The sequence below is a fragment of the Charadrius vociferus genome, unplaced genomic scaffold, assembly GCF_000708025.1.
Source record: "Charadrius vociferus isolate BGI_N301 unplaced genomic scaffold, ASM70802v2 scaffold161, whole genome shotgun sequence".
NCBI lineage: Eukaryota > Metazoa > Chordata > Aves > Charadriiformes > Charadriidae > Charadrius > Charadrius vociferus.
The window spans coordinates 6,508,759-6,522,706 of record NW_009646928.1 but is presented as its reverse complement, the minus strand read 5'-3'; the positions used below and the strand labels follow the sequence as shown (position 1 = coordinate 6,522,706).

General features: G+C 37.7%; 1 protein-coding gene across 1 annotated transcript in view; it reads right to left on the bottom strand.

Annotated features, from left to right (window-relative positions):
- Positions 1 to 13,948, bottom strand: part of KCNH7 (potassium voltage-gated channel, subfamily H (eag-related), member 7) — a 255,356-nt gene that overhangs the window by 52,796 nt on the left and 188,612 nt on the right. Inside the window, exon 7 of the mRNA XM_009894613.1 lies at positions 5,500 to 5,925. Within this exon, the coding sequence (XP_009892915.1) occupies positions 5,500 to 5,925 (426 nt within the window). The remainder of the gene's footprint in view (positions 1 to 5,499; positions 5,926 to 13,948) is intronic.

Genomic DNA, 13,948 nt, shown 5'->3' with positions numbered 1-13,948 from the left:
ACCTTTTTTTGAAGTAAAAATCTGATCAATACATTAAAAAGCACATTATTTTAGATGTATATATCTAAAAATATCTTGTAGTCTTAAGCAGCTTTCCGCTTGTACAGGCACATCATCTGTGTGTGTTCTTTAAGGAGCTGTGCCACTGCAACTATTATTTGTTTAAAATCCAACCCAGACTCCTCAGCTGAGCAGAATGATTAAAAATATACTACCAAAAGAACAGAAAGTAAAAAGTCTATCTACTCATTATTTTTATCTTCTCAGGTATCAGGGATGCCACTTAACATTTACAACACACACACAAAAAAAGAGAACGGTTTACTGCCAGCCATAATAATTTTATATTGAGTCTGCTTAAACAGAAAAAAAATACTTTAAAATTATATTAGTTCCCTATTTTAGAAATTGGAAAGTTAACTGTCTTACTCTGTTGCTTTCATATGGTTGACAAACTATGGCGTAAAGAGAAGCATTCAGATAGTGCTGTATGGGGTATTTGGATTATTACCTCTTGTCCTTTCTAGACTCGGTTTGATATCAAGGTGTTTTAACGCTGGGTGAGCACACACAGAGCTCTCTTTGGAGCTTATGTTACTTAATAAAAAGAGCATTCAATACAATTGTTCGTAGGGGATCTTATTTGAAGAATGTCCACATAACAAAAAAGAGCTATTTCATTAAAATTATAACCCTTATGACTGAAAAAAAATCTATTAAATGAAAAATGCTCAATTCTAACAGTTTTACGTTTGCTTCTTCTTGCTAAACTATCAAAAAGGGATCATTGGGGAAATATTATAGTTAGCAATGTAGGAAGCAAACCTGCAGTAAGTAGCAGCTTAGAAAAATTGATTGACATATTCAATACCAGGAATGAGAGAGAGAAGTCATGATGGCATGGTGAACTGGTCATAAACTGTACAGTTTCATTGCTGCTTTGCTAAACAGACTGTTTTTTCCAGATAGTGAAACTGTTCAATTACCTGGTTTTGAGAGAATAAAGAATTAACCTACATGTATCTGCAATACTTACAAAGTCATTACATTGCCCAATAATTTCTGTTCCAAGTTCAATGTTTTTGTATTTTTGTACTCACCTCCTAAAACGCACTTGCTTGCTACTAATCTGTAACATTATCTTATGTTAAAGTTATCCCTTTAGCATCACTTTAGAACCTGGCACTTCACTCTTAAGGACACTTGTAATAGGGGAGGTGGAAGAATGATGTTCAGGGTCAAACACCTCAAAGGAATGCCACGTGGAGAGCAGCACAAAGAAATTGCAGCCACTCCAGCCAGTAAGTCAGCTTCAGCTTCAACGGGGACCCAACTTAAATGCCTCTATGCAAATGCATGTAGCATAAGTAACAAACAAGAGGAGTTAGACATGTGCATGTGCGTCCAGGGCTATGATCTCATTGGCACCACTGAGACGTGGTGGGATGGCTCCTATGACTGGAGTGTTGGAATGGAAGGACACAGGCTTTTTAGCAAGGACAGGCAGTAGAAACTAGGAGGGGGTGTTACCCTCTACATCAATGACCAGATGTAGTGCATGAAGCTCCTCCTGGGGATGGATGAAGAGCCAATGGAGAGCTTAAGGGTCGGGATTAAAGGAAACACAGAGGCAGGTGACATTCTGCTGGGGGTCTGCTATAGGCCACCTGACCAGGATGATCGAGCAGATGAGGCCGTCTACAGACAGATAGGAGCAGCCTTGTGTTCACAGGCCCTGGTCATCATGGGGGACTTCAAGCACCCTGATATCTGTTGGAAGGACAACACAGTAGGGCACAAGCAATCCAGGAAGTTCTTAGAATGCATTGATGGTAACTTCCTTCTCCAAGTGGTAGAGAAGCCAACAAGGAGAGGACCTATGTTGGACCTTGTCCTTACCAACAAGGAGGGGCTAGTGGGGAATGTCAAGCTCAAGGGTCGCCTTGGCTGCAGGGATCATGAAATGGTATTGTTCAAGATCCTTAGGGCAGTGAAGGGGGTGCATAGCAAGCTTGCCACCCTGGACTTCAGGAGAGTAGACTTTGGCCTCTTGAGGGATCTGCTTGGTAGGGTACAATGGGATAAAGCACTGGAGGGGAGAGGGACCCAAGGAAGCTGGTTAGTATTAAAGGATCACCTCCTCCAAGCTCAGAAGCAATACATTCTGAAAATGAAAAAAGTCAGGCAAAAAAGCCAGGAGGCCTGCATGGATGAACAAGAAGCTCCTGGATACACTCCAAAGCAGTAAGGAGGCCTACAGAGGTTGGAAGCAAGGACAGGTAGCCTGGGAGGAATACAGAGAAACTGTCTGAGCAGCCAGGGATCATGTTAGGAAAGCTAAAGCCCAGATAGAATTAAATCTGGCCAGGGACATCAAGGGCAACAAGAAAAACTTCTGTAAGTATGTCAGTGATAAAAGGAAGACTAGGGAAGATGTGGGCCCTCTCCAGAAGAAAATAGGACACCTGGTCACCTGGGATATGGAGAAGGCTGAGTTGAATTCTTTGCCTCAGTCTTCACTGGCAAGGGCTCTAACAACACTGCCCAAGTCATAGAAGGCAAAGGCAGGGACTGTGAGAATGAAGAACCACCCACTATGGGTGACACGGATGTTGGGATTGAGTGCACCCTCAGCAAGTTGCTGATTACTGCTGTGCACCCACAGCAAGTTGCTGTGTGGTGCGGTTGACACACTGGTGAGGAGGGGTGCCATCCAGGGGCACCTTGGCAGGCTTGAGAGGTGGGCCCAAGCCAACCTCATGAAGTTCAACAAGGCCCAGTGCAAGGTCCTGCACGTGGGTCAGGGCAATCCCAAGCACAAACACAGGCTGGGCAGAGAATGGATTGAGAACACCGCTGAGGAGAAGGATTCGGGTGTGTTGATCATGAGAAGCTCAACACGACATGGCAATCTGTGCTTGCAGCCCAGAAGTCCAATTGCATCCTGGGCTGCCTCAAAAGAAGCGCAGCCAGCAGGAAGTCATTCTCCTCATCTACTCCACTCTGGGGACACCCCACCTGGAGTCTGTACTGCGTTCAGCTTTGGAGTCCTCAGCATAAGAAGGACATGGACCTGTTGGAGTGAGTCCAGAGGAGTGACTTGAAGATGATCAGAAGGCTGGAGCACCTTTCATGTGAAGACAGGCTGAGAGAGTAGGGGTTGTTCAGTCTGAAGAAGAAAAGGCTCCAGGGAGAGCTTATAGCAGCCTTCCAGTACTTAACTGGGGCCTACAGGAAAGCTGGGGAGGGACTTTTTACAAGGACATGTAGCAATAGGACAAGGACTAATGGCTTCAAACTGGAAGAGGGGAGATTTCGGTTAGATATTAGGAAGAAAATTTTCACTGTGAGGGTGATGAGGCACTGGAACAGGTTGCCCAGGGAAGTTATGGATGCCTCACTCCTGGAAGTGTTCAAGGCCAGGCTGGATGGGGCTTTGAGCAACCTGGTCTAGTGGGAGGTGTCCCTGCCCATGGCAGGGGGGTTGGAACTAGATGATCTTTAAGGTGCCTTCCAACTCTAACCATTCCATGATGCTATGATAAATCCAAAGAGCACTCCTTCAATGAACTTTAGAATTTGTCCCCGTTGTAACTCTTGATGTTCCACACTTCCAGTCACCGAACATAATTTTTGGCAGTGATGAATACTCAGTGATCAGAAAGGATTGCAGACCACACCTGAAGTGGAATGATGTGGTCCAAGGTAGAAGTAATGCCATTGTCAAGATGTTTGTCTTTCATATGTCTGTGCTATCAAAACCACAGAAAAAAATCTGCAGAAAGACTGAGATGCACCACAGATGATAAATGCAAAAAGCTATCAAAGTTTCTCTTAAATCTCTGAGCTTTTTAGTCACCTCCAGAACAGAAAAGTTCTATTGTGGAGAGAGAACTATTGACACGTTCCCTCTGTCCTTTATGTTAGTGTCTGTCTTCTTATTGCATTCCCTTAACAAAATTTACTTCTACTGCATGATATTACCTACATGATTCTCCAGATTCATCATTTACCTTGAGTGTGTACACTCATGTTCAAATTATTAGGAATATCACTATTGATTAGGAATGTTAGTATTGATTTCTCTGACTGCTGAATTAGACCACATTATTATAATAATTTTTCAGAAACACAGGAGAGAGGAAAACATTCTCATTATGTAAAATTTAAGAAAATGAGTTTAAGAAAAGCATGACTGCTATTCATCCTACTTCTGAAATTTTTAAGACTGAATATGCTCACAAGACTCTCAAGGTGCACGTAGGTATGTGACAGTTTTATACTGACCCTTAAAGGCATACTTAATTAAGTTTACATGTAATTTGTGAGGATAGCTAGGGTATACTCAGAATTCAGATCAGGTTTTTGGGGTAGACATAAAAATATTTGCTGTCACAGCAAATGACTTTCATAAAAAGGAATTAATTTTAAAATGAAAATGTTTTTACATTCTCTGTATTGTGACATGGAGGCATACAGTCAGATCAGTAAGTTTTCATGCTAAAGGTTGCTGATTAATTTGTAGTCCTCACCTTTCTCTTCTCAATTAATGAGATGCACATATGGTCAACAAAACTGTCTGTTTCCCTTATGTCAATATGTGCAAAATGGTATTTTTAAGAAATGGATATGTGTCCTTTAAAAAGTGAGTGGATCATATTTTGCTTGGTTTGCTGCTTTTTTTTTTTTTTTTTAAACTGCTGTATTCTATGCATCACAAAAAAACCCAATTCTCTACTTGTCAGTTCACTTTTCATCAAAAAATATGTTATAACTTTAGCCCTTCTTAAATTAAATAAAATTCTTTGGAAGGAGGCAGAACTGGGTCAGGCATCCAGAACATACCGTATGTTTTATACTCCTTTGGGCAATTTTTGTATGCATATATTGAACACTTTTTAACCTATTGTACCGATAGGGTGAGGACATTAGTCATGTCTGGCAAGGTTAACCCCATATAATCTTTTTTCTTTCTTTTGGTAGTCCAGATTCTTGATAAAATAGACAACAGCCTAATGTTTTTGTTAACTGGAGTAGTTCATACAACAACTAATCTGTTTTACACTGAATAAGCATCTGATCTAAAGATTTTGAACAGAGAAAATTTATTTTAATGCTTTAACGCCAACACAACATTTATATGCATTATGAGCAGTTTTTACAAAGCAAGCAGCAAATGAAAGGAACAGTTCTTAAATAAAAGCATTTGAACAAGTCCTTCATACGTGATATATTTATTTCATTATTTGTAAAGACAGTATCAAATATGGTATAATTGAAAAATACTAGCTGAATTTTTCAACTTGTTCCACTGTCAATGAAAGCTAATATTCTACATTATTCTACTAAGGAAGATTTACTTTTAGTTTAACTTTCAAAAACAGGGTGGAACTACTAAACAGCCTATTAACTGACAAGCAAAAAATATATTAAGATATACAGATTACTGTAGTAAAGTCAAAACTTAATATTTAAGATTTCTTATTCATTTAAGCTTACCTCTTCAGAGCCAGAGCCAAAAATCAGCAGGTCAAAAGGTATTGCAGCAACCATGTCAATTAGGAACCAGCCTTTGAAGTAGTGAATTGCTATTTTTGCTGGGTCACTTACCACTTCTTCATTCTGGTTTACATATGTTGTTCTGAAGTTTATTAGAATGTCAATGATAAACATAATATCCACAATTAAGTCTACAACATTCAGTGGGCTGCAAGAATATCCACATTCTCTCCTCTTCCGTTCCTCACTATCATTCAGAAGGAAGGCAGCAGAGTAAGGGGTGAATATGGCGGTGTATATTACCAGCAACAAAATGAGCCAGTCCCAGACGGCTTTGAAAGGACTATAGTGCAATATAGTAAACTTGTTGATGCGAGGTGTCTGGAGTTTATATTCTGGTAGGACATCGGCCCCTAAGGATAGAACCTAGAATAAGAAATATACCATGTCAATAATCAGGCAGTTTATCTATTCCTACTTTCAGTACACTTAGCAAATACAGAACAAACTTAAAAAGTCCTTTATTGTAGTTTTGAGGATTAAGTTTCAATTACTTGGTGTTTTGGCAAACTAAGCTTCTGCAAAATCCATGATGTCTGCCAGGTCCAATAAATTCATTGACAATTTTACATAGTAGTTTGACTCTTGTTCCCTGTAGCAACCATTAAGTGGCATATCTGGTCCATAAAATCTGCATAATTAAGCATGTCATCAAATTCATTTATCCACCACATGGTAACCTTGCCAGCCTCTTCATGGCCAGTGAACAACTTTTCTTGCAGTGACAGTGTTTTTCTCCCAAAGCAAATCTATTACCATCAGCTTAAATTCACTACAAAAGAGTCTACTCTCATTAGAAAATGTTTAGGAAACCAGAAATAAAATGTTAGAGAAAGACCTGTGAGTATCTGTCCTGGTTTGAGGTAAAACAGAACTAATTTTCTTTTCAGCAATTTTACTTTTCCGTTAAGTCTCTTCTAAGTAACAAACTGCCTGAAATTAACGGCTTCTAGTGTCAACGTCTCATGTTTACAGCTAATACCAAGGCATTCTATGCAGAGAGGATCTTGCTTATACTTATTGCTATAACAACCAAGGTCAGCTAACTTTGTTATGTACCAAGTTGGAGGGGCGGAAGTGGACAAGCGCAAAGGTGTTGCACCTCGACAGCTCTCCCCACTTTGAGTTTTGTGGTGTGGAAAACTTTCGTGCGTGGACAAATTTCACTGGGGCTATAGTTCTAGTACACATAAAGGTGTGACAAAGAAGGGTACCACAGAAGTATTGCCTTTTGCTTCATTTCTATTTTTGTCAATGCCTGAAGCTTGTTAACATTCCTTTAAAAGTATGTATTTGTTATCTGTTGGTGTTATCTAAGTTGGATTTCAATTTTATTTGGAAGGGATTATGTTTGTGAGCACTGATTGATTTGCTTCTAGAAGCTGAAATGTTTGCTTTGTTACAAAGAACAAGCATCCTGTGGACACCATAAAAAACCAAATTTCCTTTGGCTGCTCCTCCAGTCTGACTGAACTCTGGCATTAAGGAACAAAACCTTTAAGGGTAACAACATAAAGTATGTTTTTGTCCCTATTCAATGCTTGGCGTAGTTCTAGAGACTGTTAGCAATGATGTTAATTATTGCCTTCTGTGCTGCAAGTGCTCTCCAAATCCTTTGGGACTCAGATCACCACTTCATTTACACAGACCAATGAACAAACATCAGATGGTGACAACCTTCAGTTACTACCCATTTGGGCAAGTTACATAGTCAAGAAATCTTATACTCATTTTCCACCAGTTAGTTCTACTTTTTCCTTATCCCCCTGCTAATTAAAAACAATGTTGTTTAGACAATCAGATCTTTCAAAAGTAATTAAAATGAATAATTATACTGAAATGAAATGATGACTGGAAGGAGAAATACCTTGTCAGCAACATCATCCATTTTTATTTGCTTTTTGCTTAGCAGTTTGAGATTTGAGACTTCAGCTTGTTCAAGATTGAGGAATTTCATGCTCCTCAAACATAATCCTATATGATTATAAGGGTCAGCACACTCTTTTCTGTTTAACTTTCGAACAGCAAGTGTTGTATAAACCTTAGATCCTATCCTTAGTAATCTAAGCGGCACTTCTTAGACAGTGAAGTTCTACTCTGAAAATGTTGTGAGAACACCAGGTTTAATAACCGCACTTCTTTGAACTGTGAAGAAAGAACCGATTAAGTCATCCAAAAAATTATATGGTACCTTCAAGCCACCATTAAGCACCATGCTGAGGTGATGGTAGAGGCTGTTCATCTATGTTTTATGTTGTAACTAGGCCTTGCACTTAACTAATGGTGCTAGCTATTTTTTTTGTGCATTAAACACACTAGCCGACAGCAAGTTGAAGCGCAAGCATTGCTTAATCTCTTAAGCAGTCTTAATACTTTCAGACTCCCACCTGGTGAGTTGACAAGAATGTTTCCCTAGTTATTTGAGAGCAGTGTGACTATACATGGCAAGGGAACTGCTACTTATAAAATTTATATCAGTGTTCTCCTGCTGGATTTTCAGACAATGAAGGAAATGGATTAGACAACAAGAACAATAAAACTTACTTCACATGTTTCTTGCAGTTGCTTGAAAATTCCAGCCTGTGTGCTTCACTTCAGAGCAACACATAATGTAAATTGGACTTAGTTCCCTGAAATCTGGCTCCTATTCTAATTTTGGTTACATTTATTCCTAGCTTGGTTTAGACTGAGTTAGGTGAAACTGAAGAGTAAAAAACCAAACCCACCAATTGGGCAAAATGAGGGAACAGCAGTATAAAAGTGATCATAGTAGAAATGGATCCAGACGCACACAACAGGAGAGGCTGATTGATGGTTGTGAGTTTCATATGCGTAATGTGATATAGAACTTTACATTTCTGCATTGCTTACTCACATGCAATGGGAAATGAAAACAAACATTCATAATGTAACTATTCTTGTTTGCCGAATCAAGAGAAAGACTTTGTTTCTCAAATAAAAAAATTAAGTTGCATATACATAAAAAAGAGAAAACACATTATTGGGTTTCATGTTAGCAGTTTCGACAGAGACTGATTGAATATGAGGTGAATTTATCCTTCTGCTGTTGTGTTACACCTTTGCAAGGCTTAGGTACTGGTGTTGGCGAGTCTTGGCCATCTTGGCTAGATGGAAGATGTCAGTGTACTTTGCAATCCACTCAAAAGACCCTCCACTTGCTTAAAATAGATGTTGACAAATTCACTGTTACTGAAAAGACGTTTTATTAACTTATCTCTTCTGGACAGTGAAACTCTCCTGAGAGTTTGGATTGTAAAACAGTTGGCTTAGGGAATTAAATGTTTTTAAGAGTAAGGAGCAGCACTGGGACAAGACTCAAGTATTGCAGCATTAAAAAGTCTCTGAACCTTGGAACATGAGATGATGAGAAAACCAAGCTTCCTTGCATCTTACTAAAGAGAAGACTATAATGCTAAGTAGCGAAAGTCACACTAGCTGCAAGGGTTTTCTCTTAAAAAAATTCAACCTTGATGAAATACCATCTCACACTAGTTTAGCTGGTGAAAGAAGGAACGTATTTATAACTGGTGTGTTTTACAAGCAATATTAGGTCATAAGTTTTATTCTATTTATAATGAGAAAATGTCAAAGTTAAATAAACTGTATTGTATTTTGACTTTGAGTAAAGAACCCTGATCTAAAATTCAACTTTTCCTGTGTGTTTTTGTTTATCCCATTCACTGTTAAACCAGTGCTGCTGCAAGTTAGAAGATTCTTCATCCAAACACATTTTTTGACTCTGAGAATCTTGCTTCAGGTGTTTCACACAGATAGGGCTGGTGAACATTTGTTGCTCTTTTTAGATTCATGTGTTTGCTTTCTAAGATCACAAGTTCAAGGTGGCACTTATAGAAAGACTGCAACCAGATATGCAGAAAAATGTGTAGTAAGATCAAAGTAACTGTCATAAATTCACACAGTTTTAGACATTTATCTTTCTGAAGTGTTTGGTAGCTTTTAGTTTCTCAAAGATAACAGTAGTTCACTGAAATGGAAAGAAGACATATTTAAGAAGAATGAAAATTTATTAATGGCTGCTGTTTCGTTAAGCAAAAGGAGAAAGGTAGTGTATGTACCAGAGGAACTATCACGTGACAATTAAAAAAAAAAAAAGATTCAGTAAACCTTTATCACTTTAAACTGGGTTATACTGTTTGCGGTACTATCGGGTTTTTTTTGACAGTTCTAACATCTTTCCTCTCAAGAAAACCTGCCTGGTACTGGGTAACATTTCTGCCCTGTGTTGTGTTCTAAAGACCTTGTTTTACATAGTGTTTCTTGGTGAAGTGTCCAGGAGCCACTGGGCTGATGTGCTTTGCAGACATTGGCCACATGCTTCACTGGATTACTGGTTTGCGTAGGGGACTCTTACTATAGGGTCTGCAGCACCACATGCAGCAACAGCGTTTCACACTTCTTGCAGAAACACAAAGATTCTTCCCTGTACAATTTCTTTTATAAAAAGAATATGTAGGCAAAATGCTAGGCAAAAGGTTGGATGATCTGGGAATTATATTCTGGTTTCTGCCATCAAGTTTCTCGGTGATCTTAGGCAAGCTGACATTTAACCTCTCTCACTTCTGCCAAGTAGAGAGAATAATATTTACCTACTAAACTGAAAGCATCTGGCAAAGGATAATGAGTAGATGGCATTCATAGAAGCTGTTATGCAGCAGCAATGAGTTATCATCACTCTTACTGCTCTAAATTTAGTTGATTCTTTTTATTTTTGAGATTAATTCACACAAATATTTGTCCTCTTCTCTTAATTTTGAATAAATAACTTAGTGGGGACACTTTCCAGTTTATTTTTATTTCCTGCATGAAAACATTTAATTCTTGTTATCTATTATGCAAACTGTACAGTTTCGAGAGACTCATATTGCTATGTTTCACATGTATATTCATAAATTTTGTTCTGAGGCATTTTCAATCTAAATTTATAAAAGAATACATATGCATACAGTAAAACCCAAAGAACTAGAAACAAAGTAAAGAAGGATAATAGTGTATTAATAAATCATAACAGAAATGATAAATGATAAGCCATCTGTTATGAATACTACAATGAATTGTTAAAGAAGTACTCCTGTCAAACTACGGCATGGATTCACAGTATGGTTTCCCAGCTCTTCTAGCACTGCATGAGACCAAGTGTGCAGTAGGGTTATTATGTGCTGGAAAAAGGCTCTTCAAGCAACTGTAGAGCTACGTAAAGCACATGAACATGGAGAATAACCAGAAAGCATGCCTGATGATTTCAAGAAGCACTGAATTAATTCTGCGAATTAATTGTGACTGCATGGACCAGATGCTATAAAGCAAGTTATTCAGAAAGCTTTGAGCAACCTGGTCTAGTGGAAGGTGTCCCTGCCCATGGCAGGGGGGTTGGAACTATATGATCTTTAGGTCTCTTCCAACCCAAACCATTCTATGATTCTATGATTATATGACCTTTTGCACTTTTGCTAGGAATTCACAATATTTTTGTGCTGTATATTTCCAAAGGGACAGCAGATACATGATGAACATACACTCACACAAACAGTATGTAGCATATTCACAATCGAGGTAAGACCTTTCATCATAGACAGAACTAATGCACATCTGGAAAATTTGAACAAAAAGCAATGTTTACAGGTGGCAAAATAAGAGGTATATGCGGTGGGGGGAAACCCAGCAGTGTAAGGTAGATGGATACCAAATATATCTATGCAAAAGGTAGATGTGCAAAGGTTGATGGGTGCAAAGCTTAATAAATTATCTTTTCAGAAAGGTACTTTCCTATCTCTCATGACAAACTGCATCTCATATGAACCATATATTTAAATGTTGTAGTTATATTCAGCACTAAATATTCTTTTGTCACTGCTGCTTTTGCTACAGATGAGTTAAAGTAAAGCTTGTACGTACAAGGTTAGCTCTTGCATAGCACCTTTCATGTTAAGAGAATTTCATAAACATTTAATAAAGCTCAAACTATAAATACAGTCCCAAATTCCTTGGGGACTTCAAAATAAACATTTATCTCACCCATAAAACATCTTGTATAAAACTATGGAAGATGCTACCAGTCCAGTCTTTGAAATATAATGTTAAAATTATTTATTTCTGGGAAATACTATATGACATGAAAAAATATTATTTTGCCAATGTCTTGCTGGGCTCAGTCCAATGCTAGGCACACAGCCCTGACAGATGAATGGATGATCACTCCTGCATCTTTAAGTCAGGGAAGCTGTAGCAAATCTAGCAAAATGTCACTTCTTTGTATGCTGAGTGACTTGAATATCTTTATTATTAGGGGAGATTGAAGAAACTTTAAAATTTCTCATTGTATAAAGTGTATTCAGCAGCCAAGATATGAAATTTACATGAAAATGTAAACAAGATGATAATAGAACCAGGGTAATTTTATTATAGACATTATTGTAGCCAGTTAAAAATAAGGGAAGAAATTCGGAAGAACTTTTGACTTTTCATATCTTCTAATACAAATACGCTTCAAAGTTGAATCAGAAAGCCAGAATCATCCTTACTTGTTATCTGAGTGTAACAATGGAAGGTGACTACATTAATGAAATGCAAAGTATGTGTTGTTTTCTCTAAGAACGTAAGTAAGAGGAGACATGAGAACATTTATACCCTTCTCATTTTTATAGGAGGTTTCCATAGATTATTAGGCTAGGTTAACCTCAATGACCTCTAAGTAATTTCACAAAAAATGAAAAGCTATTTGGATTAAAAATTTTTCCAGCAGCATTTTTAACTCTGTACAAGTCTATCATTCGTGACTAGGGAATCAAGGAAGGTAGCATCTCCTAAGATCGAGTAAAGCTAAGTCACTATTCCTGTTTGCTCTCTGATGCAGCTCATGGTGCAGAATGAACACTGCCAATGTTATCCAAACAATCTCTTCCTTCTCTTCAAAACAGGTAGTTTTGAGCTTGTTTTCAGATCTTTCTTAACAAGGCCAACAACAGTATTAAACAGGAAAAATGGGGAAAATAAAAGAAATGAGAAACATGAAGCAGACGCAGAAGCTAAAGCCATATTCCTATAATAATTAACCTTTTATCATGACCATAGATCTTAAATCCAAATGATAATGCAGTTCAAAAAATGAAGCAGTATGACTTCAGCTCTAAGCGAAGGTATGATTTTGCATTGGAGATTTTATTAGATTTGTGGAACTCTTTTCTCTTGATGTAACCTCTTCTGGCTCTCTTTTCTCCTGGTTATTAGTTCTATTGAAGCTACCAAGCTATAACTAACAAGGATATCTCTTCCCTTTTCTTATCTATTCATACCCTTACCATGAGACTGCTACAGACTGGACCTCCTAAAGAGATCTCTGAATCTAAAAAGACCTAAAAATAAATATTACACAAGTATTACTGAGCAAATGGAAACCAAATCAACGTTTGCTCCATGATGGTAGGCATTACCTAATTCCCCAGACTATAATGGTCTTTCATATTTCAGTTGTCTTGATGATTGTCTTCCTTGATGCTGACATGAATGTCTAATAAGTAGTGAAAGAAAGCTGAAGTACTTTTGATTTAGTGCGCCCCCAAACACAACATTATACACTGCTTTCACACATCAGCGTTAAAAGGCATTTTTACATGTAAAAGATATTTTTACATGTTTTTCAAAGTATAGCTATTAAAGGACTTCTTCTTAACCGAGAAATACTAACGGTGGGGAATGTTAATACTTGTCTTCTTGTTTTACTCTTTTTTCTGTGTTAAGTGCTTTAAAATTATGTGGTATGACAATTTGTATATAATGCTGACACTTAACTCTCTCTATCAGACAGTTTGAAGTATAAGCATGAGGTCTTATAACACAGTCTTTTAATGGTCTCTGTATTTTTTAAGTTAAGCTTTCGTTAAAGAAAATCTGTTGCTGTGTGAAAATATGACTTGTCCTTGCCTGTCCTATATGTTTCCAGTCTGGGACTTCAGATACAAGAGGATATAAACCTTTCTTATTTAAACAATGGGCTCAATATTTCTTTGTTTGCAGGGTTAGAAATAGCACAATGGATTGTTGGGGGTTTTTTTTGGACTATGCCCACATATTCACCAAGTGTAATTTCAGGCAGGCATTGAAAGAGCACTTTCGTTATTAATGGCTGAATCTGAAAAACTCAAAGCTTATCTGAGTGTATTTTAATTTTTGTTTCAGAAGTCAATCTGCCACTAAATAAAGTTTTTTGAATTAGTCAAAGACAGGCTTTGTGGCATTCTTAACCTAACTGAAATGCAGAAACATTGGAAAGGTTTTTGGATGTTCAGTAAACTAATATCCTGGAGCAGCTGCAATCTGGTAGTCAATGAGAAGAATAAAACTGGTAAGTTTT